General features: G+C 38.9%; 1 protein-coding gene across 1 annotated transcript in view; it reads left to right on the forward strand.

Moving 5' to 3' along the window:
- The window catches only part of LOC135091765 (glutamate-gated chloride channel-like), a 130922-nt gene that overhangs the window by 92975 nt on the left and 17257 nt on the right, over positions 1-20690 (forward strand). The window contains exons 11-13 of the mRNA XM_063989707.1: positions 7565-7615; positions 18619-18807; positions 20302-20316. Of these exons, the coding sequence (XP_063845777.1) occupies positions 7565-7615; positions 18619-18807; positions 20302-20316 (255 nt within the window). The remainder of the gene's footprint in view (positions 1-7564; positions 7616-18618; positions 18808-20301; positions 20317-20690) is intronic.

Consider the following 20690-nt stretch of genomic DNA (forward strand, 5'->3'; position numbering starts at 1 on the left):
TCACGGTAATTGATATTTTTTTTTGCTACGATAATCTTTCACTCGTGTCAAGTTATGATTTTGTTTTCTATTTATTTGTTTGTTTATTTATTATTGATGTAAGGAATGCGTGAACGGAGTCTCTTTTATAAATTGTATTAATAACGTCAGATTGTTGTTTTTTTTCTCGTTTTTTTTTCTGTCGATATTTAGCATTGCAAGTTTATTTCATATTCTAAGACTGATACCTAACTCGTTTCTTTATTGCTGGCTAGAGAAATTAAACAGTGAGGTTTCTTGCATAAGTTATCAACGTTTGTGAGGCTTAATAATGTCAAGTCGCTTTTTCTATTCATATTTCAAGTTTGTTTTTTTATTCTAAGCTTCCTACTCTCTTCGTTTCTTCACTAATGAGTTAAGTGAATAAAAATTAGATATCTTTATTTAAATTATCGATCTTTGTGAGTCTTAGTCATGTCAGGTCGTCTTCTGTATATATTTATCATTACGAGTTAATTTTCTTTTTACTATGAAATCCGTCAAGTTAGAGTGAACAGCTTGAATAATTTCTTTCTTTATTACATATTTTTCACTACGTTGCTTTCTCGTTATTTTCAACAAGTCTGCCAAGTTAGTGTGAATCAGTTTTTAGAATACCAAGTTCATCCTGGATTTTGAAAAGATTTATTGCTAAACTTACATCTTCTTTCCTAATCAGTTTATTGAAGAAGGAACCATTCGCCAAGTTTGAGTGAACGCGTTTAAGAATATCAAGTTCATCATCGCTTGTTAAAAAGATCCATTGCAAAAAACTTACATTTTTCTTCCTAATCAGTTTATTGAAGAGAGAATCACTCGCCAAGTTAAAGTGAACGAGTCAAGACTACTAGTGAAAGTTTACCGTGGCTTCTCAAAACAACATTCAATCCAATCTTACATTTTCTATTCAGAGTAACACCACTAGTACGTTTTCTATTTCAAGGTAACACTCAAGTAATTCCCCATAGTAGTGCATGTTAATGTTTTCACTTACATTAAAACTTACTTATATGATTAAACTTTACCCTCCCCACTCCCCTCTTCCCCTTCCCTCCTCCTCCCTTCCACCCCCTGGTCGTGGGCATAGCTGTAGAGAGAGGATAGCGTGTGTGTGTGTGTGTGTGTGTGTGTGTGTGTGTTTAGTCAATAGAGGGGTTAGTTTAAGATAGTATAGCTTAAAATAGCATAGAGAAAGTTGTAATAGTAAACAGCACCACCACCACCACCACCACCACAACACGCCAAACCTCCCTGCCTTCCTTCCCTCACTCACCCTTGCTGGTAAACCTCCCTTTTTCTAGGTCTACCCTTAAATCAGAACACCCCATAGAAAACTAGTGACTCGTTTTGGATAGAGTGAGTGTTACAGGTGTGTTATAAAACTGTGACTTACCTGTGTGTTAGAGAAATAGAGAAATAGCGTGTTATGATTTCTATATTCCTCTCTGTCTGTCTCTCTGTCTCTATCTCTTTCTTTTTGTGTGTTAGAAAATAGAAAATATGAATTGTGTACGAGTATTTATTTATTTTTTTTTACTGTTTTCGTTTCTCTGTTTCTTTATTTCTCATTTCTCTGCCACTGTGAGGTCTAAATATCTGTCTCTCTGTGTCTCTTCCACTGTGAGGTTCAAATATCTCTGGCTCTCTTTGTCTCTTCTCTCTCACAATACAATCACGCCTTCTGTTCATCCTGTGTTGATGAGACCGTGCTGAGAGCGTGGGACCAAAGGGGTATGTATTATAAGTATTATTTATAGTAGTGCTGTAGTGTGTGTGTGTATGTGTGTGTATGTGTGTGTGTGTGTGTGTGTGTGTGTGTGTGTGTGTGTGTGTGTAGTGGTGGTCAGATTGATGTAAAGTGATAGAAATGGTGTTTGGTTGTAGTTTTTCTACTACTACTACTTCTACTACTACTACTACTACTACTACTACTACTACTACTACTACTACTACTACTTTTACCACCATCACCACTATTGTCACTGTTACTATAATCATTGCCACTACTACTACCACCACTACTACTATTCCATTTTAAATACAGCAATACCTTATAACGACCCAGTATCTGCAACTATTACTACTACTATTATTACTACTACTTCTGTTACTAATGCACCACAACTATCTATCAAACATGCCTATCTAATAAAAAGCCAGATTACAATAGTTAGATAAATAGTACCAAAGTTTTCATAATAGTCACACGGAATAGGATACGAAGAGGTGGAAACGAAGGAATAGAAACAGAGAAAGGAGTAAATAGGAAGAGAAAAAGAGAAAGTAAAAAATATATACATATATAGAAGGGGAAAAGAGGACAGAAAAATTACATAACTGGAAGATTAGGATAAGGAAAGGGGTGAGGGAGGGTAAGGGGGTACGCATGCGCACGATCACTCTGGTAACACCTTTCTAATGAGCAGCCTCACCTGGCCCTCACCTGGCGCCAAGGGGACAGGTGAACCCCTTAACACCTGTCATTAATTTACTTGGGAGTGTCATAAAGTTAACTGGACAAGACGTGACTAGCTTACCTGCGCCATAAACTCACCTGGACGTGCCACTAACCTACATCTGCTTTCATTAACTTATCTGAAGAAAAAGCGTGATAAAATGTACTTGTTGTGTCATTAACTTACCTGTACTTCATTAACTTACCTGAAAAACGTGACATGATATACCTGTAATGTCACTAACTTAACTGGGAGTCTCATTAAGTTACCTGGAAAAAAAGTGACAATTTACCTATACCATCATTAGCATACCTAGATATGTCATCATGTTACTTGTGTCATTAATTTACCTGAAAAAAGTGACATGAACTAACTCGACCAAGACTTATTATCTCACCTGTCATTAATTTACCTGGACTGTACGTGACATGACTCTACCTGTACTGTCATTAACTTACCTGTACAACACCTGTCATTGCCTTACCTGGAATAGATGTGACGTTAAATTACTTGTACTCTCATTAATTTACCTGAATTTGTCATTAATTTAACTTTACTAAACATAACCCTAACCTAACCAGACTTTACGTAATCTAACTTAACGTAACTTTACATTCTGATCTGTTAATGATGTTGTTTTTGGTAATTATTGTTTGTGTAGTAATTTTTTGTTTATTTATTTATTTTTTTATTTTTTTTTGTCTTTTATATTGTTTCTTTTTTTGTTTTTATTTATCTATGTGTTCTACTGATTTTGATTTTTTACGTATTTCTTTTCATCAATCATCTTTTCATCAATTATTTCATTCTTTAAGAAATAATTGGAATTTTCTTGCTTTATTAAGATTCACGTTTCTTTTCTTCATTTTCACATTTTTTCTTTTTTTTTTTTTTTGTAGTTATATGACATTTATTCAGATATTTCATTTCTTCATTCATTCATTCATTTATACTTTCACTTATTCACATATTCATTTACCATCAAGAAAGATTCAACATTAACTATCACCACCACCGTTACCACCACCACCACCTTCACCACAACGACCACCATCACCACCATCACAGTCACTATCGTTCCACATTTCCGAACTTTCCGCAAGCTAAGTGAGGGAGGACAGAGGGAGGGAGGACAGAGGGAGGGAGGCAGGGTGAGGGGGCCAGACAGCTCTAATTTCACCTTAATTACTACAATACCAGCACTGATCACCTGAGAGCCTGATTCATCCTGACTCATCCAGCCTTACTTACCCTTACTGACTCACCAATTCACTCCTGCCTCACTGACGTAATCTGACTCACTCATCTTAACTTGTCTCATCTAGTCTTACTCATTGATTCACCCTCACTGACTCCCTTTACTCAGCCTGTCCTACTCGACCCTGTTCACTGACCTCACTTACTCATCATCTATCACTCACCACCAATTACCACTCACCACCAGTTCCTGTTAGTCACCACCATTCACTTTCACCATCATCACCATTCTGACTCACTTCACTGGGCTGACTCAGGGAATTAAAACGACTTGGGGAAAATTAAACATTACATTTTCAAACCCTTTAATTTTCATTGTTCATTATATATTCATCATATCGCTAGAGATTCATAATACAAGCTCTTTCTAATTTCCATAATATTAAAAGGCAAATTATAATGCTTTTTTCTAAACCCCAAGACATTATTACATGAATCTAAATGACTCTAAATGACTCTATGGTGTTTAATTGATCATTTTAGTAATATTTTGAGCATTTGCTGTGTGATAATACGAGTGAAACTTTATGTTGTTTGTTTGTTTCTTTGACTAAATGTGTATGTGTGTGTGTGTGAGCGTGTGACCAAGTACAAGACGTAGATAAAAAAAAACTCTCACTGAAAATGCTATCCCTTAAAAAAAATAAATAAATAATAATAATAATAATAATAAAAATAAGAGGTTCAAAAGCAAATCCAAAAAAAAGTCACTAGAAAAAAAAAAAAAAAAAAAGATGAATATATATATATAAAAAAAAAACAAATACAACTAAATCTTACAGTTCAGCCTCTCGCAACAGTTCCAGCAGACGAGGCCTTACACACGCCCTTAGTCCCCTTGGTTGGTTCATTCCCCGTGACGTGCAAGGGCGCCACAGTCTGTCACTCCCTGGTAATGCCTCGGATCCCTCATTTACATCTTGACTCCTAATGACCAATTTCCTCCTGCGTCACGGCGAGGTCTTTTCTCAATCTGGGATCTTCCGTTTTACACGCCTCAATGCTTCTGTTCCGCTTATGTTGTGTTTTGATTATGTTTATTTGTTTATCTTAATTTTTTTTCCACCTGTTTGTCAAATATTAAGATAGTCACGTTTTTTTTTTCATCTTTAATTATTTTACATACTTTAATGCTTCTTTTCTGTTTGGTTTGTGTTTTAGTCACAGTTATTAGTTTTATCTTTATTTATTCACCTATTTTTATTAGGTTTGTCAGTCATTAAAGCATATTCACGTTTTTATTTTATTTTCTTCATCTTTGCATAAATATCTTACACAATTCAATATTCATGTGTTTCATTCGTGTTTTCATTACAATCATTTCGGGTTTTTAATTTCTACACCTGTTTTCATTTAAGATTTATCTGTCATCAAGATGCAATCGCTGTTTTCTTTTTTTTTTTTTTTCATCTTTACTTATTATTATTTTTTTTCTTTACACACTTCACTACTCTTGTCGTGTTTGGTTTGTGTTTTCATTATAGACATTAGGATTTTTTTTTTATCATTTCGCTTGTTTTCATTTTTTTTTCTGTCACAATTAATTTTCCTTTTCTTCCATTTTCTAAACTCCCAAAAGTTTTACCTTTACTCCACTGCGGTCATTAGGTCTTTATTTCCCACCTGCTTATTACCTGCGACCAGATTTGAGTTAATTAAGGTGATAAGAGACATTAACTATTTTTCCCTATTACAATTTTCTCATTTAGGCAATTAACACAGGTACACGAAGCTCACCTGTTCCTCTGTCTCACGTATTAATTAATCAGGTGTCTTGTCAAATTATCTCATTATTGATCTTTGTTAATTAATTATCAGTGACTTCGTGACGCGTGAAAGGACCATTGTTCGTGTGTGTGTGTGTGTGTGTGTGTGTGTGTTTGTGTGTGTGACCTTGACCTAAGTGCCACTGTGACCCAGAGCCGTGACCTTCCTCCATCTTGACCTCTGAGTGGGTATAGACAAGTGTATCATTAAACGTTGTTTTGGTTTTGCATTTCAACCTGTATAATTTCAATTTAGCTCGTATTTTTTGTATTGCTTATTCATTTGTTTCGTATCTTTCCATATCACGTGTTCCTTGTTTCATTATGGAGAGTTTTTTTTTCTTCAGTCAGACATTTTTTTTTCAGATATTCTAACTCAAACTGTCATATTTTCCACCACATTTATATTCTGATAACTTTCTTTGACTTCTTTTTCTCTCATCTAGAATCTAACAACTTATTTTGACAATCTTTATTTTCCACTTTGAATTCAAGAACTTAATTGACTTTTTTTCCTTTCCTTGCCAGTACTATGTTTGTCTTGCCTTCCTTTCAAATCAAACACCTTATTTGACCATTCTTTCCCTGTCTGTAATTCCACAACTTATTTCGTGATTTATTTCTATTTGGAATCTAACAATTTAATCTCTTCTTATTTCTAAAATTTGAACACTTATTCAACTACCTTATTTCTTCATTTAGAATCAAACACATTATTTCTATGAACGCTTTTCTTTTTACTTGTAAACTGATGTATCACCTTTGACCTTGATTGATATAGACCTTGTGACCTTCATTATGACCCGTTATCTGGGCCTGATACCTTAACTCACCTAGTACTTTCCTGTGGACTAGGTAGTGACCTGTGACCTTTATTTACACTGACCTTTTCACCCCTATTTTGACCTTTAATCACCTTCGTTCATCTGTGACTTAACCTTTCACCTGGACCTTCACTGTGACCTTTGTTTTACCATTAGGACTTATTTCTGGCATTATATGGAGTCTAATATAACTTTTTGACCTTTCAAGAATATCAATGACCTTTTTTATCTTTTATCGCCAGGTGAGGAGGCTGAGGGAGACTGGAACCCTGCCTCTGCCTGTCTTTTTTCTCTTAATCTCTGTTTATCTCTCTTCGTCTCTTTCTAAACTTAAGCAATAACGTATTTAACATTTTTAATCCTCTCGTGTCAAAGTCTCATCAGATTTTCAAAGTCCTGTCTAACTTGTTCAGATTTGTACGTTCTCTCTTGATACATCTACGTGTCAACTCAATGTATTTTACCTGCACCGCTCCATTTCTAAAGAGTCCAGTTCATTCTGTCCTGTCCTGTAACGTCTTAACAAGCCATTCAGAATATTGACAATCCCTGTACGGTTTTGCATTTCACTGCTGTTCTCTTGCCCTTGAAACTTCGTGTTTGTGCAAGGTCATTTATTTACCTGCCACCTGCCCGCCCATCAGCCACTCCCGGCCTAATTACCACCTGGGAAGCGACATAGTGTGTCAGTTTAGTCATGTGTCAGTGTATGTGTGTTTGTGTCCCTCGTCTAACACTCAGCTCGACTCTCCCTGTTAGTGTCACGGTACGAGGGAAGAAGGGAAGACTCGTCAGGTAATGAGTTGGGAAATAATGATTAGGTTGGCAGATGAATGAAGGAAGGAATGGAGGAATGGAAGGACAGCGAGGAGAACAGCGACAAAGATAAATGACGCAGGAAAGGAGAAATAGCTGATAGGTATGAGTAGAATGATAAAGAGAAAATAAATCAAGAAAAAGCGGAACAGTTTGGGGAAAAGAAACAAAACCATAATACAAACAAGATAGAAAACAAATACAGTCGAACAAGGAATAAAAAAAAAAAAAAAAATACGATAAAAAAAAGACAAAAAACACTAAAATCAATAAATCTTGGTGAAGGAGTTAATTAGATCACCTGCGCTGGAGGTACTGGTGGTCGTGGTCAGGTAGGCTGGGAGTGAGCGTGAAGATGGGCGTGGGGGGGCGGGAGGTGGGCGTGAGGGGCAGTCTCTAACATCTCTCCTGTCTCTCTTCCTTACAGCGAATCCCGCAAGCTATCCACCGTATTGGGCTGAGTTTGGTAAGCGGCTGGGTAGGTTGAGATATGTGTTAGGTCATCCGAATGGTGACCTGGTGTGCCTCCGTGACCCTGTGGCGTGTTGGCACTGACCTGACCTGACCCTCACCCTGCCTCCAGCCCTCCACCACTCACTCACTGTGTCTCGTTCTCTCTCTTTTCTTCCTTCCTTTTCTTTTTTCCTTCTTCTTTCTTTTCTTTCTTCTTTCTTTTCTTTCTTCTTTTGCTTTGTCTAGTTGTGTGTTTCTTACTCTTTCTCTCTCGTTTTCTTTATTTTCTTTCTTCAAGTACTTTTGTATTTCACGTCTGATTCTTTTCTCTTACCATTCTCTCTCTCTCTCTCTCTCTCTCTCTCTCTCTCTCTCTCTCTCTCTCTCTCTCTCTCTCTCTCTCTCTCTCTCTCTCTCTGGTGTAAAGTACCTCCTGGTGTTCTCTCGCTTGTAATCAGCCTCCTTGTGTCCTGTTAATGTTTCCCTTGCTATTCCTAGTGTTGTGGTTGTTGTGGTTGTTGTTATTAATGTTGCTGTTGTTGTTGTTGTTGTTGTTGTTATTGTTGTTGTTGTTGTTGTTGTTGTTGTTGTTGTTGTTAGTGGTTTGGTTACTGATGCCTGCTCTCCTTCCTTCCTTCCTTCCTTCCTTCCTTCCTTGTCATTCTCCTTCACGACCTTCTCCTTTTTTCCTCTTCTTATATATCTTTTCCTTCTTTCCTTCTTTCCTCCTCCTCCTCCTCCTCCTCCTCCTCCTCCTGGTATCCATTGCCCTTTTTTCCTTTGTCTATTCTTTATAATCTCCTTCCTTCATCATTTCTTTCATATCCCTTTTCATTTTTTCTTCCTCATCCTCCTCCTCCTACTCCTCTTCTTTTTATCTGTCTTCCATTCAGTCCGTTCTAACCTTTCATGAATCGTCCTATGCACGCAAAAAATTATCCAGATTATTTTCATCACCTTTCACTTACTTTCACAATTGCCTTTCCTAACACTAATTACTCTCACCTGTCTTTGTTTCCTCTAATTACTTAAGCTCCCTTCCTCATCTTCCTCTTCCTCCTCCTCCTTGTTCTCCTGCAATCTCTCTAACTAATTGACTAACAAGAGTGAACCAGCTTCTGTTCGTTCGCCCACTGTTCTTCGTCCGTGAGAGATTAACGAACGGGGTGTAATCAGATGTAATTATGCAGTATATGTAATCGTGCTGCGGTGTAATTAAACATGGGGGATGGTTTCAGTTGCTTTGTTACATATATATATTACTAGGGGAGTCTTTTTTTTTTTTTTTTTTGCCATTGTTTAAGTTAGTTGCCAATATACATCACTTGTTCTCGTCCTTGTCCTTGTCCTCGTCTTTGTTCTCGTCCTCTCTGCGTGTTTTTTGCCTAAATGCATTTTGCTATACAATTTTTTTTTTATTTTCCTCGTCTTTTTTCCCCTTTTTTTTTTCCTTGCCGCTTTGCTACCTGATTATTCTTCTTGTTCTCTTTTTTTTTTTTTTCTTTCAAATTTTTACAACTTTTTTTTACTTTTTTTTTTTTAGTCAAGGGTTCGTGAATGAGTGTGTGTGTGTGTGTGTGTGTGTGTGTGTGTGTGTGTGTGTGTGTTTTCATGGACGATACCTAAACTGATTCGTTTTTTTTCTATTTATTTATTTATTTTTTTTTCGAGTCGTTTCGAAAAGCCGTGTTTGGAAAGAGAGGAAAAGAAAGAAAACATAAAAAAAAGATATCCAGTTTCGTCTATCGTTATTTTTCCATCTTCTAATTCCTTTCTCTCTCTTGCCTTATTTCTCTTCCTCTTCTCCATTTACCCTGTTTTCTCTTTTTACACATTTTCTTGTTCTATTTTTCTCCTTTTCACTAATTTATCTTCCTTTTCTATTAATCCATTCACCAATTCTTTATTTTAGTGAAGTTGAATAGATAAAACCTTTTCTCTGCAATCAGTATTCTTGTGCATATTCTCTTTCCTTCCTCTCTCCTTTTCCCTGTTTCATCTTTCTCTTTTCATCAATTCAATATTCTTTTTTTTTATAAAGCTGAATAGATAAAACCTTCTCTCCTCTTCATTCAATATTTTTATGCATACTTTCTTAACTCCCTTTCTTCTTTTTAACTTTTCTCGTCTTTTCCTTCCATTTCTCCATCCATTAATACTCTAAATCAATGTGGAATGTACTATTTTTGTCGCTATCTGAACGCCCTTACCCGTCACGCAGCCAGTGCCGTTGTTCTTTTGTTTTGTGTAGGATTTGATTCAGATTCTTTCCCCTATAACGCATTCAGGATTCTTCTATATCCGTGTTGACTCCCCTTAGTAAATATTGGTGTTCTCTTTCAGTCTCTCCCTTACTGAGCCAAACGTTTTCTTTCTCCTTTAGCTAATACTGATTCAATACTTATGCTATCTGCACCTTATTTTCTACAAACGTCTTTTCCTCCCTGTCCATCTGTCTTGAAACATCACTTTCATTCTCGCTAATAAAGGTGTTTCAAATTTGTCTCTCTTACTGTCTTCCAACATCCCGTTTTCTTTCTTCCTGCCTGTTTCTTTATTCTCTAAGTCACCCATTTTTGCTTTTTTCCTGTTATTACTATTATTATTTATTTTTTTTTTAGTGTCCAAATCTCCTTTTTCCCTTCCTGTCTATTTCTCTGTTGTCCTGTACATCTCTCGTTTTCTCTGTCCAATTTTGTTACCGTCGTAAATCAAACCATCTCTTTACTGTCCAAAAAAAAACGATCGACCTCCTCTCTGTCCATTTTCTTTATCGTCACCAAAACACCCAACATTCCGTGTCCATTTTCTTCAGCACCACAAACATCACCTTTCCCTGTTTATTTCTATATCATCCAAAACATCTCCATTTTCCCTTCCTGTCTTTTTATTTACCATCTAAACATCTCTCATTTAGTATTGTCTCCCCTTCGTCCATTCCCTTCACGTTTCCAAACCTTCCCTTTTCTCTCCCTCCCTATTCTTAGATGGCTCCCTCCCCTTACCTCTCCCCCCCCTCACAGCTGGCAGTATTTGATGTAAGTAGATTATGGAAGTAGATTAATAGTAGTAAGTGTTGGAGGTAAGGTTGTTATTGGTAATTGATGGCTGTGTAGTTCGTGTTTGTTCTCTATTTGTGTCTAATGGGGTGTTTATTTCACTGCTGTTATATTTGTTTTCCTCCTCCTTGATCTTACTCTTCCTCCTCCTCCTCCTCTTCCTTCTCTTGTATTTTTTTCCGTTTTTCTTTTTTTTCTATGGATTTTTTTTCGTATTTTTCTCGTCTCTTGGATTAGTGGGTCTCTCTCTCTCTCTCTCTCTCTCTCTCTCTCTCTCTCTCTCTCTCTCTGCCTAAACTCACTTCATTCATTCTCACTCACCTTCACTAGCTCACTCACTGTCATCCTCGCTCTCATTTCCCTCCTGACTCACCTCTCACTCTCACCTCTCACTCTCACTCTCACTGTCACTCTCACTTGCTATCATTTCGTCTGTTCTTCACCTTCGTTCCTCACTTTGTGTCTCGATTCGGAAGATTGTTGTGGAAATTATTGCTACAAGAGGTGGAAGGTAACTCTCTCTCTCTCTCTCTCTCTCTCTCTCTCTCTCTCTCTCTCTCTCTCTCTCTCTCTCTCTCTCTCTCTCTCTCTGGTCCCCAACTATCCTACTTTCCTCCTACTCCTTTCTTCATCTCCCTCTCTCACCTCTCCCTCTCTCTTTCTGACGCATTCAAGTAGCAGTGTCCGCCGCCCTTGGCACAGTGCCTTGGCGAAGCAGTGTCGCGTGGGCGTGGCACTCCCCTACACCAGGCACCACCACCACTGCCACCACCGCAACAGACAATTAAGTCCCCCCTCCCCCCTTCCGTACCATAAAGAAAATGGGGTTGATGCAGGGTTATTTCTCGTTTTCTTTTGTGAAGAGGGATTATGGGAGTGTTTAATGTGTTTTTTTTTTCTTTCTTTATTCAGTAACCTTATGCCACGTAACTGAGAAGCAACATAACTAGACACTTTGATATTCCAACTACCATTCACTTTGCTGTATGTGTCTTCCAAATTTAAACAAAACTCGTACCAAAGTAACCTTAGGAAGCAGAAGGAGACGCCAAAGCAAATTTTAAATGTACATCAACGCTTCTAATGGTTTACGAAGAGGTATAAAAATTTGAGAAGACGAGCAGGCAATGGAGAAGACACAACTTTCATTAATGGACTGCAAACCTTAATTGAGGAACAAGAAGACGTTATAAGAATGACTAATGAATTGAAAAACCTTAATTGAGAGACAGGAAGATTACATGAGTGACTAAATATAAAGAAGATTGCGATGGTTACGTAATGGAGATGATGATGGTGGTGGTGATGATGGTGGTGGTGGTGGTGATGGTGGGGGAGAATCTAACCCTCTTTCCTACATGACCTGCTTTATTTAACCCTTATCAGTCTAGTTTATCCCCTCTTAACGACCCAGATACCCTTAACGACCCTAACTATCCCCTAATGGCCTTGTTCTGCTGTGGGTTCGTGTAGACTGATGAAACTTGGTACCCTGTTCATAAGATACTGTTCTTTCTTTATCTTTCACTTCTTCTTCCTCTTCCTCCTATATGTTTCACTTTTCACCAGTTCCTCCTCCTCTTCCTTCTCTTTCTCCTTCATTATAGATGCGAGTAGGATTAACCTGCCACTTCTTCATCTTTCTCCTTCTCTTCTTGCATAAATATGGATATCAGTTTGCTATATCTTTCATTACCTCCTCGTCCTCTTTCTCAAGTATAGATGTCATTGGCTGTACCTCTCATTTCCTCTTCCTCCTCGTTCTCGTCCTGTTCTCCCGTACTATCTAGGTGTGGGTTAGCTATGCGAGGCTTGCTGTAACTAGAGCTAAGCATCACTAGGGCCAGATGCAAGTGTTTAAGCTTTTCCTAGAGTGTTGTGTATTGTCTGTTCGTCACGTGAAGGAGTCGGAGGTGAGCCTTTCATTGGAGGGACGCTGTTCATGGGTCATTCAGTGCTCCAGGTATAGTAGTTATGCTTGTTTGAGGTTGTTAGGTTAGGTTATTGATTTTCTTATAATGTGGTGTTGTTTTATTAGGTTAGGTAATTGTTAGGTAAGGTTCATGGATAATTAAGGCTATCGTTATCTTCGCTTGTTATCTTTGCTTGTTAGAGGTTGTTAAGTAGGTTATTAGTGTTATTGTGTTGTTGAATCATATGTATATTGATGGTTAGGTTAGGTATAGTAAGTTGAATTGTTTAGGATACGGTGCTAGTTAAGAGTAGTTTCAGCTAGGGTAGTTAAGCTTGTTAAAGGTTAGGTCATTAGTTAGTTGTATTGTGGCGTTAATTTATAGGTTAGATATTGTTCCAGTAAGGTGACTTCATTTGGATGCATTGATAGTTAAGGACATTCTCAGGTAGGGTAGTTAAGCTTGTTAGAGGTTAGGTCACTTGTTAATTTCATTGAATCGCTAAATTAAATTGATGAATAGGGTAGGTTTAGTTCCAGTAAGATGGCTTAATTAAGAAACATTGCTAGCTAAGGTCATTTTCAGCTAGGGTAGTTATGTTTGTTAGAGATTGTTACACGTTAGGTCATTAGTGTTACTTGTTGGGCTGTTGAATTATCATGATGGATAGATTAGGTGGCTTTTGTTCAAACTCACCAACTCATTTAACTTTTAACTGGTTGTAAATTTCAAGAGTCACCAGGTATGAAAGACAGGACAGTGCCTACATCAGTGCCATCAGTGCCAGCAATGGTAAACCTAGAAAGTGCCACCTATGTATGAGAAACTGGGCAGTACCTACACTGGTGAGGACAGGACAGTGGCAGTAATAGGGGGCAACAGTGGAGCAGTGCCAGATTTATATCAGAGCTACCAAGGTGCCAACAGTAATGCAAGACAGTGCCAGGAGTGAGTCAGGACAGTAGGGCAGTGTCAGGCATATATCAAAGCCAGACGAGTGCCAGCAGTGAGTAAAGCCAGTGCCAAACCCAGTGCCTTGGAGGTAGGACACTGCCAGCCACGTGCCAGCTAAGTAGGGTAGTGCCATTCACCCACACAAACAAAAGCAATCCAGATCAGTGCCAGCAGGAAAGTAAGGTCAGCCTCCGTAGGTTTCTAGTGCTTTCCCTAGTGCCTGGTGTTCGTGAGACCGCGTCAGCACCGCCCTACCCACGCCTGTGTCCTGCAGTGACGGTGTGACCTAGATGTAACACCACGAATAACGTCTGACTCATATTTGTCTATATACGTGACTATATATATATGTATGTGTGTGTATATATGAACATGTTGCAGCCACACTGTTTGATGCTCACTATTAATATTAACTTGGTTCTCTCTCTGGCTTCCTTGTGTAGAGGGATTATCTTGTAAGTAAATCATTTATTTGTATGGATGGAGTGAGGGGAGGCACGTGTAGGTGTGTGTGTGTATGTGTGTGTGTGTGTTGCTGTGGTGTCAGTTAGGTTAATCAGTCAGCCAATCAGCCAGTCAGCCACATTGATCGCCAAAGTGACATAACAACGGTCGTGTCTGTGGATTGGACAAACAAAGGGGAAAGATTTCGTGACGGCGTTCGTGACTGTTCTTCCAACATTCCCTCGTGTGGGACTAATACCATCGACTCTGAGGAGGAAAAGATACATAGTGTGTGTCTCCTTACGTGTGCGTGTGTGCGTGTTAGGATCAGTTGCCTAGAATACCCTGGTCTTTCCGCATCAGAGTCCCACGCCAGAGCTGGTTTAGCCGCAGTGTTCAGTAGACCTGATTCCGTTGACGTTCCGAAGTCTGTCACTGTTATAATGTTTGCAGTATGTTTTAGCACTTACAAGAGGTGTACAGAGATGTTTACGAGAGAGATAATTGTATAGTAGCATAAAACAGCCCCAGCTCTGCATCAAGGAAAAAAGTTCAAGTATGAGTCGGTGCATCAAATAAAACAGAATGATAGATTATATAGTTCAAGTTTGCGATAAAAATACGAAAAGAGGGGGAAGTTGAGTTCTCATAAGAGACAGTAAGATAAATTTTGCAGTATATAAGTTGAAGTATGTGTGTTAAATATTGCACGTAAGGAAACAAAAGATAAACTAAATGCTCTTCGATTTTCCAATAAAAAAAAAGAGAAAAAAGAAGAAAAATGACAAGAGTTCAAGTGTGAATATTAAACAACTTAAGGAAACAAAAGAAGAGCTTATATATTAAAACTGTGATAAAAAAAATGAATAAAAAATACATACTTTGCTACACAGATATATAGTAAAGTTCTGCCATAAGAAATTAGAAGATTAAAACACTGACGCACTTTAGAAATACAAATCATAAACAAAACAAATGAAAAGACGAAAAAAAAAAAAAAACTGACACCTTTAAAAACCCTGAAAATTTTAATGTTACTTAATGGCTGACAATCTTAAATAGTTTTAAAAATAATTGGCTGACTGACAGAAGCACCACTACACCACACTACCACCACCACCACCACCCACCACTGTGCCCCCCTCCTCTCTAGCCTGCCGCTGTGTTGAGGTAGCTAGTCCCTTCCCTCACCTCCCCCTCCAACCCCACCAAACAGTAGTGGACGGTAGCAACACCCCTTTCCCCTTTCCCCCGAACACCAGCACTTCCCTCACGGTGTTGTGTATGTAAGTCAGCACCGCAGCACCTTTCTACACCTCTGCTAAAGTGCTGATTACTCATTAAAGTGTTTTTTTGTGTTCTTACCTGTCAAGTGTAGAAATCCAGGTGTACCAGTAGTGTTTCCGGAAGGTGTTGGTGTAGTGTTGTGATGCAGATGTGTTTTTTGAAGTTAGTTTTTTTGTATCCAAGTGGTGTTGTGTGTCGGTGGTTCACTTGGTGTATCACTGGTTCACTCACTGGTTCGTTCATTCATTTCGGTGTTTGCTTGTTTCCTTCATTTATTCAGAGTATTGGTTCTTGTTCATTGATTCATTTTGACGTGTATTCATCCATTCATTCATATTTTTGCTGCATCAGACCGTTCACTAATTCAGTTTTTGTCTTCATTCTTTCACTCCATCATTTTTTTTCACTAGTTCATTCATTCATTCATTCACTCATTCATTTATTCATTCATTCACTCATTCATTCATTCATTCATTGCCTCATATTCACACTCGTTGGCTCAAGTGAGTAATGAATGAATGAGGGAGTTTAATTTTTATTGTTATTATTATTTTTGTATGTGTATGTACTGAGAGAGAGAGAGAGAGAGAGAGAGAGAGAGAGAGAGAGAGAGAGAGAGAGAGACCTTCACGTTGTCACCATTATTTACCCATTCATTTAGTTAACACACACACACACACACCATTCACCTTCCTCCTCCTTCCTCCTCTTTCCTTCCTATTCTCCCTCTTCTCCCACACTTCCGCGACCACAGTGCACTTCTAACCAACCAAGTAAGTTTATGGGGAACCCGCTCTCTCTCTCTTCCTTTGTGTCCCTGTGTCCCTGTGTCCCTTGACTGTTGTCCCTTGCTGCAGGAGTGTCTCAAATGCCCTCAGTTTCCAGTGGGGACATTATAGTGAACATTTAGCGTGGACGTTTGGACATCTTGCCGAGTGCAGTGTGTGTGTGTGTGTGTGTGTTATGGGGAGGAACATCTGGTTGGCTGGCTGAATGACTAGTTGGCTGGTTGGCTTGTTTGCTGGCTGGTTGGCTGACTAACTGACTGACCGACTGGCTAACTGATTGAAAGGATGGGTGACTGACTGACCGACTGGCTAACTGACTGAATGGATGGCTGACTAACTGACCGATATGCTGACATGATCTATTCCTGTTCCCTTATATCCACCAATCATTTTACAATTTCCAGTACTCTGAGCTCTCTAATAATGAATTTTTTCCCTCATTTCCTTCCATAAGCTGAGGGGCACATTCATTTAATTGGTTTTTACATTCCCCATAAGTGGTAGTAACATCAATAATTCCTTTCCATATTCTCTTTCTCCATTTTCTGTTTATTTGTACATTTCTCTTATCTCCCTATGTCTTTCTATTCGTGGTACATTTGCGCAGTAATTTCTACACCTCCATTTCCTTCTCATTCTTCACCCGTTGCCTTGATTGCATTGTTCATTCATTCACTGTTTTCCATATTGCGGTACAGGGAAACACTTTTATTCATTACTTTTTTATTCATTGTTTTCTTAACGAGTGTTTGTGTGATGTCGTTGATGAAGAATGTGTGTGAATGAAAATTTGTGGAAATGTGAAGAATGAATGATTATTTCTATGTGCAGTTGTGTATGTGTGTGTGTGTGTGTATGTGTGTGTGTGTTTTTAGGGATATTTTTGTGTATGTGTGGTAGAATAAAAATGTAGTTACACTTTGCATGTTTGTCTGAATAAAAAAAAATAAAAAATGAAAAAAGTATGGCTGGTTTTGTAATGGCTGGTGCTCATGGTGTTGTTGTTGTTGTTGTTGTTGTTGTTGTTGTTGTTGTTGTTGTTGTTGTTGTTCGTCTGACTGTCTATTGATTCGCTTTTAGCTGCATGCATGTACGTTGCTACACACACACACACACACACACACACACACACACACACACACACACACACACCTTTGTCACCCACACACCACAACCACCACCACCACCACAGTTTATATATTAGCCTGTGCTGCAGAGATGAGGAGGAGGAGGAGGAGAAAGAGGGGGAGAAGGAGGAGGAGGAGGAAAGACAGGGAGGGAGACTGGTGTTTTTCCCTCCCCCTTCATTTTCCCCTTCCCTTCTCCTCTAATCATCTGCATGTTTTTTTTTTCTTTTTGTCTGTACTTGTTATGCTACTTGTTGTTATTGTTGTTGTTGTTGTTGTTGTTGTTGTTGTTGTTGTTGTGCATTTTTAGGGTGTTTTTTATTTTGCTATTTTTTCGTTTGTTCTTAAATCCAATTCAACAAAATAGACACGAAATAAATTCACTTTTTATATTTGTTTCGTTGTTGCGGAGAGTAATTTAGTCATTGAGTTTTTAGAGAAGAGAGAGAGAGAGAGAGAGAGAGAGAGAGAGAGAGAGAGAGAGAGAGAGAGTGTGTGTGTGTGTGTGTGTGTGTGTGTGTGTGCGTGTGTGTGTGTGTTCACCTACCTGCGAACAATTTTAATTCAATTCTCATTTTATTCATCAAACAAACTCACACACTACAGCATATTTCAATTCATTATAATTTTCGGTTTTAACGCAAAAGTTTTCCTCACAAACAATAATAAGCAACAAAAACAACAAGTGTAATCAAATGTTTAGTGTTTAGTGCATCGTGTGTGTGTGTGTGTGTGTGTGTGTGTGTGTGTGTGTGTGTGTGTGTGTTCGTAAACTTGTATTTTTGTTTCTAGCTACCACATTGTGCATTATGTGCGTGTATGTGCGCGTATATATGTATGTACGTATGTATGTGTGTGTGTGTTGGTGTGTGTGTGCTTACCTGTGTAAGATAATACCTGTGTGTCGTTTTCTTTTACCAGAGACCTCATTCCTGCCTCTCCCCTGCCTCTCTCATGTCTCTCCCTGCCTTTTCCAGCCTCCTCCCTCCTGTCCCCTGCCTCTTTCTGTCTCCCTCTACCCTTTCACCGCCTCTCCAAGCTCTCATTTCCTCTTCCATGTCTTTCCTCTCTCCTGCCTTTCCCAAACTCTCCCAGCCTCTCCCCGCCTCTCCTTTCCTCTCCCATGTCTCTCCCAGCCTCTCTCTGCCTCTCCAATCTCTCCTTTCCTCTCCCATATCTCTCCCCGCTTCTCTCTACATTTCCCAACTTCTTCCAGCCTCTCCCCGCCTCTCCTTTCCTCTCTCAGCCTCTCACTGCCTCTCTGATCTTTCCTTTCCTTTCCTATGTCTCTCCCCAGTCTCTCCTTACCTCTTCCAGCCTCTCCCTGCCTCTCCCAGCCTCTCCCAGCCTCTCCCATGCCTCTCCCAACCTCTCCCAGCCTCTCCTAGCCTCTCCCAGCCTCTTCCAGCCTCTCACTGCCCTTGCATCATAGCACCTCACAGCACCTTGTCCCCAGACGGACCGGAAGCGACCAGGGGGGCCCGGGGGATCTGACGTGAATGCGTGCACGGGCCTGGGGGAGATGGCACCCTTACCCGCCAGACCCACGGAACAGCGCAATTCCCACGAGATGATGGCCTGCGCGAACTGTGGAAACTCCCAGTGCTCTCACACCAACGCGGCCAACAGCTGCCCTAATGGAGAGGTGTGTGCGTGTGTGTGTCTGTGAGTACCTGTGTGTGTGGGAAGGAGGGTAGGTGTGTGTTTTGGTGTGTTTTGGTGTGTGTGTGTGTGTGTGTGTGTGTGTGTGTGTGTGTGTGTGTGTGTGTGTCGCGTCATGTTTCGTGGTTTTACAAGGTAGGGAATGAGATGTGATGCTTGTTGTTCAAGTGTGTGTGTGTGTGTGTGTGTGTGTGTGTGTGTGACGTTAGGTATTTATTACATTTCAAGTTCGTTTGCATATGTGTGTGTATGTCTGTGTGTCTGTGTGTCTGTCTGTCCATCTATTTGTTAACACCCTAGTTATCACAATCGTCCTAAACTCAATCATTTACAAAAAATACCTTATTTCATCGTCCTTGAAAACCTAAACGAGAAAAGAAAAAAAGTAGTCAGGTAAAGTAGTTAGTGGCTTGGTAGAAATGTGAGAGGGAATAGTAAAATAGTATTGATAGTTATGAAGGTGAAGGGTTTAAAATATTAGTTATGGAGTCAATAGGTAGGTGTGTGTGTGTGTGTGTGTGTGTGTGTGTGTGTGTGTGTGTGTGGGGTGTTAATTACGCGTGTGTTTAATTAGGCAGGTGTGTGTGTGTTCGATGCTTATCTGACAGGTGTTTGTGTAGTGTTTAATCAGTCACCTGTGTGTGCTATCTGTTTGTTTGATTGTTTGTTTGTTTGTTCGTTTTTTTCTACCTGGCTTTGTTGTAGTGTGTGTGTGTGTGTGTGTGTGTGTGTGTGTGTGTTACTCATCTCCCATCTCAGGTAAGTTCGTATCCAGGTGTTTCTTAATTTAGTTGCTGTTTGTTTGTTTATTTGTTCGTTCAGTCACTCGTTTGCTCAGAGGTTAAAAAAGCAAGCAATGAAAAAAAAGGTAAGACTGTTTATCTTCTAATCAAGCTTTCATTTCAAGCTGTTTGGTTCGTTTACTCTTTGTTTATCGACTCAAAAACTCGTGAAATTAATGAGGTTTTCTTTTCCTTTATTCTCTCTTCGTTCTGCTTCATTTTTACTCCTTCACTAAAACATCGTACCTCTATTTATTTCATTTTCACTTTGTCATGTTTTTACTTTATTACTGATTAAGATTTGTGTGCTTTTCTGTATTTTTTTCTTTTCTCCTCCTCCTTTTCTTCCCCCTCCTCTTCCTCCTCCTCCTCCTTCTACTTCTTCTTTTTCATCTGTTTCCTCCCCATACTAATACTGTACTATTATCATTACCCCCAAGAGTATATATATGTATGTACGTATATGTGTGTGTGTGTATGTACGTATACCTCTCATGTACGTAATAATCCATGTACGTAGTGTTATTCTGTGTACGCGGTGTATTCCTGTGTATGTATTGTATTATTGAAATCTCCTTCATTTCTTAATCTTTGCTGAAATCTAAATGTTTAACTGATTTACTTATTTACTTAACTTATTTAACTTATAAAACTTGCTTAACTCATCTTGTTCTCTTCCATTTTTGTCTCTACAGGAAGTGACTGGAACCGTAAGTGTCTGTCTGTCTGTCTGTCTGTCTTCCGTATGCATTTTTTTTCTGTTTGTTTTCCTTTTGTTTTGTTCGTTCGTTCGTTTGTTTGTTTGTCTCATACAGTCACTGCTTTTGCTTTTTTTCACACGCCTCTTATTTTTTTTTTCTTTTTCTTTTCTTATTTTTTTTCCTTTCCATAACAATTTCTGTCCATGTCATATTCTCTCTCTCTCTCTCTCTCTCTCTCTCTCTCTCTCTCTCTCTCTCTCTCTCTCTCTCTCTCTCTCTCTCTCTCTCTTAGTGTTGTCAGATATTTACTTTCGTTTGTTTTATTATTTCTTTTCTATTCTTACGTTATTATTTTATTTATTATCCTTTTTTTCCTTCTCTCT

Source organism: Scylla paramamosain, chromosome 38 (genome assembly GCF_035594125.1).
Source record: "Scylla paramamosain isolate STU-SP2022 chromosome 38, ASM3559412v1, whole genome shotgun sequence".
Classification (NCBI taxonomy): Eukaryota; Metazoa; Arthropoda; class Malacostraca; order Decapoda; family Portunidae; genus Scylla; species Scylla paramamosain.